Source organism: Sphaeramia orbicularis, chromosome 14 (assembly GCF_902148855.1).
Source record: "Sphaeramia orbicularis chromosome 14, fSphaOr1.1, whole genome shotgun sequence".
Classification (NCBI taxonomy): domain Eukaryota; kingdom Metazoa; phylum Chordata; class Actinopteri; order Kurtiformes; family Apogonidae; genus Sphaeramia; species Sphaeramia orbicularis.
In genome coordinates, this window is record NC_043970.1 from 6,546,865 (window position 1) to 6,565,814 (window position 18,950).

General features: G+C 38.9%; 2 protein-coding genes across 3 annotated transcripts in view; both read right to left on the reverse strand.

Moving 5' to 3' along the window:
• Positions 1-3,303: 3,303 nt before the first annotated feature.
• On the reverse strand, positions 3,304-11,614 carry tbl2 (transducin beta like 2). The gene is made up of 7 exons (XM_030153846.1): positions 11,403-11,614; positions 10,168-10,289; positions 8,159-8,343; positions 7,916-8,067; positions 7,390-7,516; positions 6,865-7,017; positions 3,304-3,837 (listed from the first exon to the last, which is right to left on the reverse strand). The coding sequence occupies exons 1-7, from the start codon at positions 11,527-11,529 to the stop codon at positions 3,378-3,380; spliced, it is 1,326 nt and encodes a 441-aa protein (XP_030009706.1). The 5' UTR covers positions 11,530-11,614; the 3' UTR covers positions 3,304-3,377.
• A 5,634-nt stretch (positions 11,615-17,248) lies between these two features.
• The window catches only part of pom121 (POM121 transmembrane nucleoporin), a 31,055-nt gene continuing 29,353 nt past the window's right edge, over positions 17,249-18,950 (reverse strand). For both annotated transcript variants that reach the window (XM_030153844.1, XM_030153845.1), the window contains exon 13: positions 17,249-18,533. In XM_030153844.1, coding sequence (XP_030009704.1) covers positions 18,433-18,533 — 101 coding nt within the window. In that variant the 3' untranslated portion in view covers positions 17,249-18,432. The remainder of the gene's footprint in view (positions 18,534-18,950) is intronic.

The window sequence follows — 18,950 nt, forward strand, 5'->3', positions numbered from 1 at the left end:
AAGACAAGTGTGTGTGTGTGTGTGTGTGTGTGTGTGTGTGTGTGTGTGTGTGTGTGTGTGTGCGTGCGTGCGTGCGTGCGTGCGTGCGTGTGTGTGTGTGTGATCTGTGGCGCGTTCTGGAAGTCAGTAAAAGATGCAACGTGGAGCGGAATTTCACCAAAGTTCACAGCAATTTTTCTGGAGATTCTCCAGTGGGAATCAGCCTCCGTGAAGAGAAGGTAAAAGAGCTGAAAACTAAAGTCCAAAAACAACAGTCCATGTTCACTAAACTGACCAAGGCCAGCGCTTCAACAGAGGCATCAGTAAAGTGAAAGTGGTTCACATCCTGGACAAGCGCAAACATATGTACACTAAATGCGCATGCGTTCAGACAGCTGGAGTCGGACCTGAACAGGTGCCTCTGCGTTTGACTCCAGTGTGATGACTGTAGAAGTGACAGGGATGGTGGATTTATGTGCACAAAGTTCTGGTTTTAATTAATATGTTTTGACAGCATATGTGAATTTAGAAAAGGTCAAATCCTTCAGAAAAACAGCAGCACATGCTGGTGAAGTTTTATTGTGTGAGTGACAACGTTCCTTTTCACAATTTCAAAGTATTAAAAATGCACATACAGGTGTGTATTATTTGTTTTTAGTAATTCTATAAAAATATGCAGGATTGTTCCATTTCATAATTTTTGACATAGTATTAAAATATTTAGGAATACAGCATGCAAATGCTTGTATTTGTTTTTTTTCTACTTTTGATTTTCTTAATTAAAGTAAAATAATAGTTTCATATTAACACTTTTTAAGTATTGTAAATGTTAAAACAAAGATATATAAATAAATAAAAAATAAATGAAGAGCACAATGTTACAAACGTATGATACAAAATATGTGTATGTATGAAAAATAGCTATGTAAATAAATGTTGCTAAATTAGAGTAGCCCTCCGGCAACTTCATTAGGTAAAAGTAGCCCACAGAGGAGAAAAGGTTGGTGACCCCTGCTTTAGTGTCTTCCAGGCCTTTTGGTGATGGTGACTTAATCCTGTATTCTTTCTTTTTAAGAATGTACCAAATTGTTGATTTGGCTTTTCCTATAGTTTTCTCACCTTTTCTAATAGATTGTTTTCAGCCAAATGATAACCTCCTTTACTTGGACTATTCTTCAAACCTCATAATGAGATTTCCAATGAACAGCTACCAAATACAAATTCAACATCATGGAATCAAATTCAGACCTTCTAGCTGCTTCATTTGTCATAGAATAACTAGGGGAAAGCAAACATCTGGCTTTGAAACAGCTTGTCCAGTAGTTGTCTGATTTCTTTTGAGCCTCTGCAAATGGAAGGACTACAATTAAAATTGCTGCAATTTCTAATTGTGAAGTCCACACTTCAAACACATCTTGATTGTTTCCTTTAAAATTCTGGAATTCCCCTTGTGGGACAGATAAAGGCCTGTCTTATCTCTTAAATCCACTGTGGTGGTGTTGAGGAAAACTACAAAACCTGACACACCTGTATCTATTGTCGTCCACAAAATTATTCATACCCCTGCCATTTTTTGTAACTTTTTGTTTTTGTGATGAAATGAATGAGTTTCGTCAAGTTTGTTTGTGACTTATATGTGATACACAAGTGAGGAAATAAGAACAAATGATGCTTGGAGAAATACTTTATTTCAGGAGTATTTTATTAGAGGATTTCCAAAAAATGCCACATTCAAAATTATTCATACCCTAGGTTTACAAAGTCCAAAGTCTTTTCTTAATAGTCAGTAGAATAGCCTTTGTTCTTGATAATGGTTCCTGTAAGTGTCCACAGGTTCTCTTCTGTCTCCTGTGGGGTTTTGGTCCACTCTTCCAGGACCAAAGCCTCTAGCTGGGTCCGGTTGGATGGTTTCCTACCCATCACGCTAGTCTTTGGCTCCCTCCACAGATTCTCTATATGATTTAGGTCAGGGCACTTCCAGACACTTTCAGACACTCCCACATTGTCATCCAGGATGTTGATATAATCCTCCTTTTTCATGATGCCCTGTATCTTGATGAGGTTCTCGGCGCCACTAGCAGAAAAGCAACCCCATAGCATTATGTTGCCACCACCATGCTTGATGGTTGGGGCTGTGTTCAGCTTGCGTTCTTCTCCTTGCTTCCTTCAGACGCAGTCAACATCCATGTGGCCAAACAACTCCATCTTTGTTTCATCAAATCACTGGATTGATGACCAAAAGCTTGGATCTTGGTTAAGAAGAGCTCTAGGAAATGCCAGATGAGCCTCCTGATGTTTCATCCTGAGTCATGCCATCTTCCTGTGTCTGCATCCATGGAGAACTCCTTTGTGCAATACTGGCTGGATGGTTGTCTGTGACACCTTCATACCTCGGTTATTTTGGTGGCAACATAATGCTATGGTTATAACCTATAATGCTAGGATGCTTCTCTGCACTGGAAACCTCATGAAGTTACAAGGCATCATGAATTTAACATAATTATATCAACGTCCTAGATGACAGCGTCAAAGTGCTGAGAAACTCTAGACTGGTCCTGATTGGATGTCCCAACAGGACACTGACCCCAAGCATACCACCAAGGTAGTGCAGTAGTGGTTCAAGGGCATGACCCAGTCAAAGTCCTAACCTAAATCATTTAGAGGATCTGTGGAGGGAGCTAAAGACCAGAGTGATGGGTAGGAGACCATCCAACCGGACCCAGCTGGGGGCTTTGGTCCAGGAAGAGTGGACCAAAACCCCACAGGAGACAGAAGAGAACTTAACAGGAACCATTATCAAGAAAAAAGGCTACTCTATTGACTATTAAGAAAAGACTTTGGACTTAATAAACCTAGGGTATGAATAATTTTGAACATGGCGTTTTTTGGAGATCCTCTAATAAAATACCCCTGAAATAGAGAAATACTTTAAGTATCATTTGTTGTTGAGGAAACTCATTCATTTCATCACAAAAACAAAAAGTCACAAAAAATGGCGGGAGTATGAATAATTCTGAGGATGACTGCATACAAATATTGAAGCAGACTGTAACCTCAAAACCTCATCAAAACCAATTTTGATTACAAATAGTTACAACAACTGACTAAATCTGTGAAAGAAAGAACCATTGTTGAAACCTCAAGCAAATAATTACTTCTCCCACAAAAGATTGCTTGTGTGAGGCTTAGAATGTATATGAAACAGTTTAAACATGTACAACTTCATGACAAGTACATAGTATTTTCTGATAAAGGAAAGTATGATAGTAGGACATGACACAGGTGGAATGACATAACAAGAAAAAGAAAAACATTAAAGGTGGACACATGTTTCCATAAAAGATTCTTTATTAAAATTGCATTCCCTGGTGTTTTGGTGGCAAACTGGTGCTGTGTTTTCAGTGGATGGGGGCTGACAGCACAGTGTCCAGTGCACTCTGAGCCTCAGTGATTTGCTGCTGCAGTCTCTGCTTCATGGCCTCGTTCTGGGCCTTCTTCAGCATGTCCTGCATATCTCTGATGGCTGCACGGTAACCTGGAGTGTTGTGAAACACTCTGATGGCCTTGTCGCCACTGCTCACCAGGAAGCGGCCATTAATGTCAAATCTGAGGTCAGTGATGTCCTCACTGTGGACGCTGCGCAGCTCCTCCTCCAGCTCCCCACTGGCAGCATTGTACAAAGCCAGGTTTGAGCCATCACTGATGGCAACAACCCGGCCATCTGGAGATAGTGCCACTCGGCTGCCTTCAGATGATGCACAGGGAACAGTCTTTAGAAGGTATGGGTCCTGCTGCTTCTTGTACTCCACGTCTGTATTCCACAGCTTCCATGTCCCATCTTTAGACACAGTCACCATTCTGATAAATAAAACAATCCAAAAGGTTCAAAAGGTGCATGTTTTCAGTATATCTCTGTTCAGGGTTGTATTAAAATTTGTCCTGAGCAAATCTGAACACGTGTGTCCCAAACCACCTCTGAAAGCATCCTCGATGTGACATTTAAATGCATAGATTATTAACATATTTGACATTACACTAAATTAGAACTAAACTACCTTAAAGATGATTACATGACCAATGAAGATGAATATTCCACTATATTCCTATTTACAAGAAGCTGTGCATAATGTGATTACATAATGTGCATCTTCAAAGGTTTCTGCTGGTGGCAAAAAGACTTCACGCAACACAACTCAGCCTCTCTTTTGTTTCTTCAGTCACCTTATGGAAAAGGTCAGCTTTATGATAAATTTTGTCCAAAAACCTAGCAATATCCCCTTTCATATTGTTTAAAAAAAAGGTGCGTTTCTTGCTCCAACCAGAAATTTGGGCTTTAATTTACAGCATGCATTTGTACCTTATCTTTGTCTGTGACCCAACCTGAAGAAACAGACAGAAATTAGTCATTCTCTTAATCTAGAATATCAGTATATCCCGCATCTTAACCCGAAAATTCTCCAGTGACTCAACTCACCACTGAGCTTTTAGCATCATCCCACCCATGACACAAATTAATAGTTTTAGTATTGTTTTAGTACTACTTTACATCATGATATTTGTATAAGAAAATAGCAATGTTATCACCTCTAATCAAAAGGTGTTCAGAATACCTGTCCACAAGTCAGATTCAGCCAAACCTTCATTTTTTCTGATGAGTTGAACTGAAGCAAACTGACTCAAATGAGCACAGTGATTCTGTGCTTGCTCTTCTGAACATCCATTTGTTGATTTGAATCCAAAACAACATATTAAAATACCACTACAGTGACACAACATAGGCTGAATTAATATATGGTGGAAATAAAATATGGTGAAAATATTCTAAATATAGTCTACATGTAAATGGCTACTGATTTTTAGGCAGAGTTTTATTACAAACCCACAGTTTACCACAGTGTCTTCCATAAAATACTGTAGCTATATAGATAAAAATCGATCATTTATAGATAAATTATATACAGTACATTATTCATCATTTAAAAGACACAATCTTAGATCATGATTGATCAACAGCCCTAGTTAGGACAAATTCAGAAGTGGTCTGAGATGTCCATGTCCACAAGGGGTGTACCAATACATCAATTATTAGATTCATCGTGATGCGACACATGACAATTTGATAATGATTCATAAATATTCAAAAACGATTATTTTTCAGAATTCCTAAATGACAGGAACACAACCGCAGTGTGCGATAGGAAAAAAAAAGTGGCGGATGCCGCCCAGTTGCCTTAAAGAATGGACCAGGGGAACACAGTAAAACCAACTCTAACTGTTTGGCTACAGTTACAGAGCGTGAGATTCACCCAACAGGTTTAAAAGCTAGTGTTTGGAAGCAGGGCTGTTGTGCTCTGATGTGGACACTGGAGTGCAGATACAAACTTCTGAACCGAAAGTATTTTGCCCAGAAAGCAGTTCCTGAACTGTACAATGAGACCAAAACCAAAGTAGTGGAATCACCAAGATAAGCATGTAGGATAACTCTGACATGTGATGCATGCATTGATTGTGGATAGTGAAATCTTTCGTTTGTTGTGGGATTTAAGCTGCTCATTGAGGATTTTGTTTGGATATCATTTATTAAGACTGAATAAGATAGTACCTGTGTTGGTTTAGATTGAATTAGCTGTTTTATACAGTTTTATACAGAAGCATGTGTGTGGGGAGGGTATGAGAGTTTGAGTGGGTTCCTGGGGAGCTTTTGAGGGGCCAGAAGAAGTAAATAAGCAATTATTTATTCATTTATTTTTTATTAGACTAGTAGAGAAATCTGTGAAAACCACTTTTGATTGAAATAAGTCTCATTTATTTCTAAAGACACTTTATTTGTTTTCTTAAAAAAATGTGGACTTCATTCCACCAAAGTTTTTTTGTACTGTTAATAGGTGGAGAAAAAAGTCCTGAATGGGGAAAAAAGATGGATCGAAAATCGTTATAATCGCAATAATCGTTATTATCGTGATAATCGTTGATTAATCAAATCGTAGCATCCTCAACTGTAATGTAATCAAATCATGAGGTGCCTTAGATGGCACACCCCTAATGTCCACCTTTTCTTAACAGTCTCGGGGGTGATTGCAAAAAAACCTCAAGCCTGAAAATTTTTCTTCAGGTCAGGTCATGAGGTGGGCCTACATCTAGCAATTCGCAGGTCTTCAGGAGCAAATTAAGAAATCGTAGGCCCCTGAGCAATGTCTTGTTGCCCCCCAACCACCCAACTCACACTGAATACACATGTAAAGTAGGGTTTGGAGGGCCCTCCATTGAGAAAATTTTGAAAATTACAGCACCTAAAGCGCCTTTTCATGCAATTTCAGATGAAAACTACTTGTTTTACCAGTTTGTTAGTCTCCACAAGACCCGCCTCCTCTCTACTACAGACTGCCTAGTAGCCGTAACTGAACTTCTTGGGAGCGAAAGCCATTGGTTGAGAGCGAGAAGTTTATCAAAGTCCAGGGCTCTGATCTTTTTGCATGCATGACATATATGCTGCATTCCCCCCCCCTTTGTTGATTGCTGCAAGCCAGAAATCTGGCATGCTGCCGGAATCCTATCACCCATGTCTGAATAGGAATGTGTACTGGGATTAACTGTCTACCCAGCTGTTCTTTATGTGAAACTCAATAAATTTGCAAAGAAACATTCCAAACCTTATTCAGTTTGAAATGACAGTTGAAATTATAGATGACATGATCACTTAGAACACATCTAGTGACACATTCTAATGCAAGGTCTGAATAAATAGAATTACAAGTACATTATTTTGTGTTTAGATATCTTAGAAAACCATGGCCTTGGTGAAGTTATAGCACTGTGTACTCATGATATGGAGTGTGAGTACACAGTACCATAAACTTTACAAAAGAGAGAAAAGTTGGGTCTCACCTGTGAGAATTGTTAGAAAAAGCAAATGCATGAACTCCTGCGGAGTGACCCTTCAGGTCAAAAGCTCTCGTCACTTCTTTGAATTCTCCAGCCTTCCCAAAGCAGACCTCCCACACCTTGACATCAGGAGTGAAGCCACAGGCGGCCACAAACCTGAAACACAAACACACAAGACAACACTCATACTGATGCAAAAAAAAAGCATTTTTATATATAAAGGTATCATAATTTACTATGGAGAAACTGTTGAGACCAGCCTGGTGATTTTTCTAAATATGACTGATATAATATGAATATATGAAGTCACTTGTTTTGTCTGTAGAATTAAGACACTGGTTTGTAATTAAACAGCTGATAATGAGAACGGTCACTTTTGACAGTCTCTGGAAGCTGCATGGTGGCCAACTTCATCTTCACTGTAAAAAGTGACATCTTTTCACTGTCTTTCATAAAAGAGAAACATGTGACCTACTGCAGTAACAAGCCTTACTGGTGTGTTTTCAGATGCAGAGTGGTGGGACTGACCTGCCACAGGGAGAGATCATAGCATAGGAATTTGTCATCTGGTTAGTGTTGATAGTGGCCAGTAGCTCTCCTTTCAGGTCCCAGATGTGGATGGTAGTGTCAGTGGAGGCACTCATGATGAACTTCCCTGCGGAGAAGAAATAGCTCAATGTGTAGCTGAACTAATATCAGTGCTTCACAGTACAAATTCAGTTACTCTGAAGACACAGTAACTGAAGAAGACATTTAGTAGACATTGGTTCACGGATATATACTAGGGAGGAATGCTTCTTTTAAGGATGCAACTCATACTATGCAAAAAAAAATGTTTCTTCATAGTAAGAAGAAAAGAGAAGATTAAGAACAGAGCTATTCTAACACTGCTAAAATAAAGAAAGTAAAAAAAAAAAAAAAATTCACCTTTAGTTCACAGTTTTGAACGAATATGCCTGAACTAGGGCAATATGGCTACAAAAGCCTATACACATACATGACACACAATTACCCATCCGTCAGCTTTCAGAGGTCATTGTTTGTAATGTGTTACCTGTTTCTGCAATGCCTATGTTGAGGATGCTGGCCTTGTGTTTCTGTGAGAAGTCTTCAGCGGCTACTTTGAAGCTTAAAGTGCTGTCATCCTTTTTAAACATTTTAAAGATTCGAATGGTGTCTCCATTTGCCAACCAGGTGATAAAAGCCCTGCAGCACAAACAAGCCAATCAGTCAAACCAAAAACAATTCTCACACATATGCATCTTCATGTGTCAGTGTGGATAGAAAAGAAAGAGACCTGGAATCAGGACTGAAGCGGACCAGCAGAGCATGATCAAGCTCCACATTGGCCCTTAGGCACTTGTGTTCCCGCTCCAAGAAGTCTTTGGTGCTCCAGATGCGCACAGTGCGGTCATCAGCACAGGACGCCAAGTATTTGCCATTGCTACTGAAATCCAGACATGTCACGTTCCCACTGTGACCCTGAGAAGAACATATAAAACACACAATCACATAGTGTGGACACAAACGTGATACAACTGGGCTGGTATAGTACACGACAATAACAGCAGGACAGTACTGATATACTCACATTTGCTACGAGTGAGAATATACATTGATTTAAGTGGTGAACACTGACGACCACCTGCTGACATGAACAATCTGACCAAACTACACACATCCATGTTCACTGTCTAATATGTTCAAACTTAAACTGTATTTTTAAGTTAAACTCCTCCAAGAGAGCAGATGTGTTTTCTGAGGTGTCCTGCTGTTTCTGCCTCCCCCACTCTGCTTCCTACTGATTTGCCCTTGCAGTTGTCTCATCTGACTTACTTTAACTTTTGGATCCCCTGCTTGCTGAGCTCTCGAACAGTGAATATGGAATTGATCAACTGGTCACTCAGTGCAATTGACAAGATTTTTTCACCCAGGAAGATGGGCCCTGGGGAGCCCACCTGTCCTGACGGAACTTTCGCAGCCAGATACACAATTGACGCTTTATGTTTTTATAGTAGGTTAAAGTGAAAAAAATAATAGGCAGATTATATAGATGAAGTTGTGCTGAAAAAAAAAGATACCAAACATGGGTATAGTAAACATTTATTTCTGTAATATATAAAGGCAAAATCAAAAGTACTGAAAAATGGCCAAAATAGGCTCAGACCCCTAAAGGTTAATACTTGAATGTTTCTGCCATCAGAAAGTACATTGTGCCTATTATTTTATTTGTTTTTTGTTTTGTTTTGTTTTTTTCAAAATACAGCTTGGTTAAATTATTTCAGTGTGTGTATAAGTGCTTTTTGAACATTTTGAGCACATTTCAACAATACCACGATAATAATGATAACTGTGATAATTTTAGTCACAATAACTGCGATATGAAATTTTCATATCGTTACATCCCTACAATATGAAGGATGTGTGAGTGAGTGAGAGTCTATAGTTTTCCAGTATGCTGTATTTTATTGTTGTTATACTTATTGCTATTTACTTGTTGCACTTTGGTGAGGGCATCCTGAACCAATTTTGTTGTAACATGGAGTACAATGACAATAAAGCCTATTCCATTCTATTCTATTTCACCAGTTTTTACCCCTCCATTAGGATATATAGTAACCAGAGTTCACAAAATCCAATAAAATTTCCATTTTTTGTGTTTAAAGGTTCAATCATTGCCATAGCTATGTCATGCAAGCAAACCAATGCAAACAGAGTGGTCAGTGCTGTAACATTGGCATTTAAGATGTGGTGTTACCTTATACAATGAGTAATACACAGAAAACAATTAACTTTAAAAGCATTTGTCAGTAGCATTTGCAAAAAATCATTACATAGTCTGTTTAACTAGGAATGAACATATGTGTGTATGTTTGAGACTTTAGCTAAGTCTGTATATTTGCATATTGAGCAATGGAGTCACATCTGACCAGAAGTGATCACTCACTGTAATTTGATCCGCTGGAAACTTGTATTTGGAAATCTCAGGACAGTTGTTAATGCGCTGAACAAGGCCACACACTTTGCACACAAATACACAAGCTCATTCAACTACAAATTTTAATTTGTCTTTAAAACGGACAAATTCAGTTCAGGCCCTCACTTTGCTCCACACCACATTCATGCTCACATTGCTGACAGAATGTGGTCACATGCAGCCCAGACCATCTCAGATTGTGGTCTGAATGATCAGATCTCAATGTCCCCAAACTACATCATAAGTGTGTTTAGGACACATGTTTATACAGGGGTGAACAGACTACAGATAGATGTTCTTATTGTTGTATGCCAGTGTGTACAGATTACCTTCAGTGACGATGCAAGCAATGGGTGGCTGAAACTGTGCTGTGAAGGTTTGTCCTTTCGGCTGCGCTGCTTCTCCTGCTTCTGCTTCTTGGAGGCAGAACTCTTCCCAACACTGCTCTCAGCTGAGAGACAACAAAGAAAACTGAGCAAACACAAGACAATCTAGCATGGGCATTACACTACCAAACTTGACAAACTGATTCTACTCTTACACTGTTGTCTATTCCTGTTCTTGTTCACACAGAATAATAGATATGACATTGTGCAGCTTGTTCAGCTTGACATCATTCGGGATATGCAAGTCAGAGAATTAAGGGGGAAAAAATTCCTTAATTACTACCTACATATTGATCGACACTGATCTCTTTGCCAGAAAGCAAAAATAAATTAACTGTGTATTTGTTATCTGTTAGGAACACAAATTTTACAGGTCTCTTTATCTGAGTATAAATGTGCAATGATTCCGCTGAGATAAAAGTTGACTGTTCTGTAGGGCTGCAACAAAAAAATTGACAGCAAAATTAGTTGACGACAGGTCATTAGTGATGTCACCCGTTTCTGTTTAAGGATTTTTTTTTTTATTATTATTTCTGATTGCAACTCTTGAGTATTTAGTTGTTTAACAAACTTTGTTAGGCACTGTAATAGTTAAGCACAAAATGAACTTTTGTTTAAGGAAACAAAATGTAATTTATTGCTGCAATAAATGTAGATGAGTCTTTTTTTTGCAGTTCATAATCGGACTACTCGTTATAGTAGTCGATGACTAGTCATTAGTTGCAGCCCTAATATGCACAGAATCTTCTGAGAGATAAATCTATACTGTTCTGACCTCTGACCTTTGCCCAACGGCAAGGTGTACGCCACCTGTTGTGCTGTTCGCACAGCAATCTTTACACTTTTCTATTGAAAACCCGGGGTGGATGAAGCCTATTACCAGGGGTCACCAATCCTGGTCCTCGAGGGCCGGAATCCTGCATGTTTTAGATGTATCCCTCTTCCAACACACCTGATTCAAATGATAAGCCTATCATCAAGCTCTGCAGAAGCCTGATAATGACCGTCAGGTGTGCTGGAAGAGGGAAACATCTAAACCATGCAGGATACCGGCCCTCGAGGACCAGGATTGGTGACCCCTGCTATTACTGTGGGAGACAGCTGAGAAGTTAACCCAGTGACTACCGGACAACCGGTAGGTGCTAGCTGTGGGAGGCTAGTTGTGTTACGTCTCTTACCAACAGACTCCGTGGCCGGTTCATTTTCTTCTCTGATTTCGTCTTTCCTTTTCCCCAACGCTAAAGCAACCAGTATAACCAGTGCACCGAGTAATAAAGTTAAGGCTCCCAGAGCAGCAACTTCCATACTGAAAGCTTTATGCCACGTACTTTGGCTCCCCTAAAGGTATGGGACCACTATTACTCACTAAAAGGACTCTGCGCATGCGTACACTTTTCTTCTTGTTTTACGGTGGTTGGCATCCATCTTAATGGCGCATTACCGCCACCTTTTGCTCCGGAGTGTGGGTCAGACAATAGATTTACATTCTTTAACCTCATAATATAAATAATAAATTATAAGTAATAATAAAAAAAGAATAAATAAAAATAACATAAATCTGCATCCATTCACACATACATACCTATGTTCTCATGCACTCATACTTTTCGTCTATTCTCCACAGTAAACCCCTAGTGTTCCTCAAATCCTATCATATATCCCTGTGCTCTTTAAGAAATCCATAAGTACCCTAACCTGTGCTCTCTCACCCATTTTTAATGCCCCCTTCAGTGTAAATTCATTTACTCCTATTACAATATTAGCCTCCTCCTCATCTCCTCTCTGTCTCATATTTACTGCACCTAAGTATAACATGCTCCACAGACTCCTCCTGACATCCCTCACACAAACCTGTTTGGTGTTACCCTGTTATTTTCATTGATTTATTTAATGTGCAGTGCCCCAGCCTTAATCGTGTCATTATAATTTCTTCTCTCCTTATTCCACTTGCCACCTTTTCTACTCTTACGCTCTTCTGTAACTCATGTAGATGTCTCCCTTTGCCTTCTTCATCCCATCTCTCTTACCACATTTGAACACTTTACCTCCATATTTCATGTTTGACCTCTGCCTTACTCAGAATAATATGCATTTCTATGTTTTGTTTCTTTAGAGCTCTTTTCACCAATAAATCCACCTCTTCATTACCCCTCACCCCTACATGTGCTGGCACCCAAAAAACTTAACCCCCTAATTTGTTATTTTTGAGACTGACTTAAGTACTTCAAATGAGATATCTTGACGGCTGATTGAACTGAATGATTTCAGGCTAGCCATACCTGAAGCTGAGTCGTAACATACCAACACCTTATCTTGTTTAGTTTTTAATCACCCATTTCAATGCAACCAACACTGCCACCATCTCCACAGTGTAAACCCCTAAATTATCAGATGTCCTTGTTTTTAATTCAGTTCATTTTGTTGGTACTGCCACCCCAAATCCTGTCACTCCAGTCTCAGCTTTCTCGGCACCATCTATGTAAATCAATGTAAATGTCCCATACTTATTTATAACATGGTCATAAAATGCACTTATCAGATCTTTCCTGTCTTCCTTCCATTTAGCTTCTAATAGATGCCAGTCTATATCTGGACATACTAGCGTCCAAGAGGCCACATCTGGATACACCATGAAAGGGACATGCCCTTCTTTGATCTTCTTCTTCTCTCATTTAATTGGCGGATTACAACCAACGTTAAAAGTTGCATACCGTCACCTACTGCACCAGAGTGAGAAAATCAGGGTTTATTACTTCAGGTTACAATCTAGATAATAATAATAATAATTATCATCATCAACACCACAAAAATAATAATAATAGTAATAAATAACATTGTACAGTAGTGGAAAAAAGTTTTCGTACACCCTTAAAATTTTATTCAGTCTCAAATATCATGAAATATTCGTGTAATAATAATTTTGTGTTTCAAAAGGTGTGGCTGCATCAAACACAAATGAGTGTGCAAATTTTTTTTGTGTGTGTGTGTTTATTGTTAACGAGAAAAAAAAAAATCAATTAACAAATTCCCTTGAAACACATCCACAGCACCCTCAATGCAAACAGGACCTGCAGAAGGGAGCACATGGGTTTCAGGTGTGGCACAATATCTGGCAGATTTCAGTGACTTAAGAGTGATTCTTAATGCAATGTATCAAAAATGCATGGGATGTCCAAAACTTTTTTCCACCACTGCATAAGCTGTTCAGTGTAGTAGGCAGTGCACCAATCTATACATTGGGGAAACCAAGTAACTCTTCCAAGTTCTGAACCTCCACCTCAGACCAAGACTCTGCAGTACCTTTTCACTTTGAGGAAAAAGGATACTGTTGAAGACAGCAATATTAGAATATTGGCCAGAGAAGACAAATGGTTTGAGAGAACTGTCAAAGCCCCACCAACACCACCATTTTGAAAAACCTCCCCAAACAGTTCTCAAACCACCTTTCACACCTGGACTCACCTGAGATGTCAGTGGTAGGGTCAGACATCTGCAATTATAGCAGTCATGAACTTCCAAATGATTCACACATCTGGCTGATTCCAGTTCCAACACACAAGCAATAAACTCAGTCTTAAGCAGCTGTATCTTCATTCTGAGATGCATTATCTACACATGAAAGTATTGCAACGTTCCGTGCGTTTACATGACAACTTTTATTCCTGGTTGAATCTGAATAAACGTTAGATCCTATTTAAAATGACCATGTAAACACCTTATTCCAGTTAAAAAAGAACAGTTCAGAATAAATTTAAATCCGAATAAAGTCACTGGTTTAATCCCCTTTTAATTCCGAACTAAATTATTCCTCGGACATGTAAACCCTTTATTCCGCTTGGACTTTATTCCTGCCATTCTGCGCATGCTCGTTGTCTTGTCCTGTCGCGATGACGCACACATTCTGTACTGGCAGAAGAATATGCAATGCAGTATAGTCTTACCAAACCGCTCCAGTGGGCTATTCCGAGGGGATCTACCAGCCTCTAAAACCCTGAAGGAATAGTTCATCACCTGTTTTTTTTATTCATTTGTCATACACTAATGAGTTCGATAAGTGGGCAAATCAGTTTGCACTGCAGTGCATCGATTGCCTTGTTTTCGCAGCCCTTCCGTTAGCTTAGCTTAGCATAATCGCTTCATTGCTATCGTCAGACGTAGCCAGGCTTTCATGGGTGATCCGTAGTATTTTATGAGTGATTTTGTGAAATTCAGTTCTCCCTAATCATTACTTTAGTCCGGTGGGGTCAATATGATCACAAATTGAGGCTCAAATCATGGCCATGTGACTTACTGCAGTAATAAAATCTTGGGAAATAAAAACTAATGCAAAGCTAAAACGGTAAAGCAACGCTAGTTTAGCGCATGTATCCTTTCCAACAAAAAGATTTTCCAACTTTCGTCAACACAACAGTCCCAAGATTGTATGAGTGCAGTTAGTCGCAGATCTAAAGAAATAATTAGGGTGAATCGGATTTCACAAAATCGCTTACAAAAGACAACAAATCACCTTTAAAAAACTGGTTATGTGTGACCATGGAAATGCAGTGACTACGCTAAGCTAACTTAAGGGCTGTGAGAACCCTTTTGCTCACTTACCTACCTCATTAATACCTCATGTAAACCTTTATTCGGGTTTAACATTTGCATGTAAACAGAAGAGAAAATACTTTAGTTCCGAATTAATTTCTTCTGGAAAAATAAATCAGATTTAAAAAAACATCATGTAACCGTACCCATTTTGGAATATCACATTAACTTGACTAATAAAATGTTACTTACAATTATTTATTACTTATAATTACTTGAACCACGAGTTAGATTGATATGACAGGTATTTAAACAATATTGTTTTGGCTGTATCACTGACGGGTTGTAAGAATTTCTTATGCAATTCAGTGGAAACCACTTATTGTGGTAATGATCATAGGAACATCCCTGGATTTGGATCATATAACGTTTTCTGATTTTCGTTTAGAGAACATGATTGTAGTGGAACACATAACATGAAGTGAAGAGACTCCTTCATCACTGTAGAAGTACTTTTGTGGGAATGAATCTAAAGGTCTCACGAAGTGCTATTAAGTAATGAGGGAAGACAAAGTATTTCATCTCTCCTTATTACAAATGCAGCTCCCAAGATGCAAATAATTCACCTCACTTCTAGTGTTTCATTGTGATGGAGATTTGATACAAGCCTCAACACTGTTTCAAACCCATCTGGTTCGATGGAGTGAAACAGATTTCAGACCTCAGTGTATAACGTTAGCAGGTACCAAACTGAATGCCACATAAAAAAAAAAAAACTTTTAGTGAAACTAATGAAGTGGAAGAGTGGGCCTTGTGGTTATATTATCCTGTGTAGCTGTGGCCATCACAATTTTTTTAATCAATCAATGGTGTTAAACACTTAATATTAAAGATTCTATTACCTGTTACTCATTTGATAATTAATATGATAATTAATTATATGATAAAGTGCCCAAGCACTAAAATCCACATAGGTAAGACATCATTTCTTTAAGGAACATATTACAAAACAGAATTATTACAGGAATTGATGACAATATTCCTGTCGCAGTACATTTGAACCAAAAACACGTTTCAACTTTATTTTATGTACGCAGTCAAGACATAGGACCCAGCCTAAAAAGAGCAGATGTTGATTTTAGGAGAAAAAAGGCGAGAAACATTTGGGATTTTTAACTTTTAAAGTTTATCCACAGAGGGCATGTGGATGAAAATTTCTAGATATAGTTCCTACGATGGTCCTGGGTATACATTTTTAATGATACATTTGAAAACAGAAGGGGGTACTCTTAACAACCTGGAGGGTTTGTGGTCATGTTTGAACATCAGTGTTCAATTTCAGACTTTATCTTTTCTGATATATGCAACATATTTTGCAATGAACTTCCTGGATTTTTTTAATAAGAATTTATTCTTTCTAGTTTAGTTAATGTTTCATGAGCAATTTTATTGGATAAATATGTCTTTTACATACATTTCTATTTGTAAAATAATAAAACCATAACATTGCTATGGCACTTTTTCTGGCCTTCAGGATGCAGGACTCAGCTCAACTGTGTACTTGAGTGAATGAGTATGCATTGTTCCTTCATTGAGTCACTAGCTTCTTCTCACACAGCTCAGACTACCAGATGAACTTTGAATTTATCACAGAAATCCAAAGAAAGTCTGACATTAAAAGGTGTTCATGTGGATTTGTGAATTCGAGGCTTTTGTCTGTGCAGAATTTGCATTCCTTCCATGATGCATTTTCCATTTTTTTAATCCACCCACACTAGAGGGCCTCACAGGAGTAGATTTGTATTCGAGTCCAATCCCACAAAATTATACCTGCTTCATCCCAATCTAAGGAGACCCTTCCCCTACCATGCCCATGCAGGCCAGCAGCCTGTGTTATTCTAGCACACCTACACAATTTACCATGACAATTTACCCTGGTAAGAGGTGAACCACCTTAATGACACTGAAATCCAAGTCTCATGCAGGGGTTATCTCACCTCACCTAAATCCTACTTCATGATGCATCCTAATCTGAACTTCATGGACAATGCACAAGATGCATGTTTGTTGCTCCACTGGATTTGCTAGTATGATACTGTACACAAAATACGATGAGATGTATCTGTAAGGTAAGTCTGTACAGCCACAGTAATGGACTCACCTTTAGTAGAGCCAGCATGAATATTAGCTTTGGGTGTAGACTTTACATGCTGACAATACAATATAAATCAAAATTGAGTGAATCTCAAATTTCATCCATTCATTTTCCAAACCACTTAATCCAAGAGAGGGTCACGAGGGGTGCTGGAGCCTATCCCAGCTACAATGGGCAAGGGCGACGTACACTCTGGATGTGTCGCCGTGTTATCGCAGGGTTGTTGAGTTGCCTTTCAACATACTGTACCTAACAAAAGAAAGCGTATTTAAAACTTATGCTCATCAAGTAGCATGACCAACAGGACAAAAACAGAAGGGAGTACTCTAACAACCTTGAGGGTTTGTGGTCATGTTTGAACATAAGTGTTCAATTTCAGACTTTATTTCTTCAAAATTATTCACAAAAACTGCATCAGATACAGCTCACTTTCCCCAGGAGATTTGACAATGACCAAGAGGTGACAGACTGCTGACAGTGTATTTACTGCTGTTTTAAATCGTAATCATGGCATATGTATGACCCAAATTCCTACATCAATTACTGTATTTTGTCACATTTGTTCATTGGTACTAATATTTCAGATACGTTAGTGTGGAGAGGAGGGAAAAAAAACAAAATAAAGATTTCTGGTTGGTGCAAATTAAGTATCATGAACAGAAGCCTGACTTGGCACAGATTGGAGATTTTTCAGTGAACAAACACGGATTCAGCGCCTGGCAGTCGAGGTAGTTTGGGACAAAATACATATGAAGATTTAAAGCTACGATGAACACCAGAGCTTCTTTTCACAGGCATCAGGATAAAGAATTCACTGTCAGAAGTGGTCATTGTATTGACCTGATAATTACACCAGTAATAGGAATCACCATATTATCACTTTCGAAACAGCTTTGGGAATGGTTATAATTTTAAACAGAGTTTACATGTCATATGTTGCGCCTTCAAGAAACACATGGGTCATCTACACAGTCAGATAGTCAATTCAGAAACAGGATTCTAATGCACATACATGGCCTTTCATCTGTTGTGTTGTCCCTTGAAATGTGTCTGAATTTGCATTTCTCCCTGTTTACACACTTTCAGTTTCAAATATTCAATTGCATACAAACTGGTGAGTGCTTCATGTAAGAAAATAAATGTCGAGGTTTGGCGTATCCACCTGATTCAATTTTCTCCTTAAGACAAAACAATGAGCAGGCTCACACTGGATACTGGAAAAGAAAGACAACTTTGGATATGCTTTTGCTAAGAAACAAACTAAACCACTGGTTTCTTCTCTCTTCAAGTAAAGTACATCCAATCTGTTCACAGCTTCATTCACTGCTGGGACATGTTCAGGCAGCATAATCCCAGCATTGAGCTGTGCTCTGTCTGACCCCTCTGCATACATAATGTCTGAGTCCAGCACTGGAGGAGGGACAGGAAGCATAGGGCCAAGTGGCAGCCTGGTTAGGGGACTCTAGGTTTAGCAACACTAGCCAGATTACCATTAGTAACAGGAGCTGTGCTCATGTGATGGTAGGTTACTTCTTCCTGTTGTGTTGCCTTCGTGCCTGCAGCCTCTGACGCGCTGCAGATGGCTTGGATCCGGCCCCAATGGAGAATGATGGAGTAGCAGGGGAACCTGGGAACCAAATACACATACAAATTTCAAGTGTTGGACTTGAGTAGAGCCATTTGTGATAGGCCTGCATGCATGCTTACACTCGTCTTGATTTTTAAGTGCACAAAATATGGTCCCATGACTCTAGTGTTTATTGTGGGCAAATATCATCCCTGAATCTCATAATAATTAACAGTAATTAAGTTAGTCAAACTGGATCCCAAACAACAAAACCAAGACTGCTTCCAAAGGTGAACCTCAGTCTTCCTTAATTTGTCTGGCCTCTAGTATGATCATCATCCTTTGTACACTTTTGAATAAACACAACAAATAGATTGCATCATGTGATGCTGATGACTTATGGCACAGTTCAAGGTCCAAACTGTCAAACCTACCTTCACTGATCACTACTCAGGGAACTCATATAGAACTTGTCCC

Excerpts from the sequence above, each read along its gene's own strand:
- tbl2 (XM_030153846.1), bottom strand. The coding sequence starts at position 11,529 with ATGGAAGTTGCTGCTCTGGGAGCCTTAACTTTATTACTCGGTGCACTG. Across the intron at positions 8,344-10,167 it reads TGCTTGCATCGTCACTGAAG|GGTCACAGTGGGAACGTGAC; the intron begins GTAATCTGTACA and ends TGTTCTTCTCAG. Across the intron at positions 7,517-7,915 it reads CATAGGCATTGCAGAAACAG|GGAAGTTCATCATGAGTGCC; the intron begins GTAACACATTAC and ends TCTTCTCCGCAG.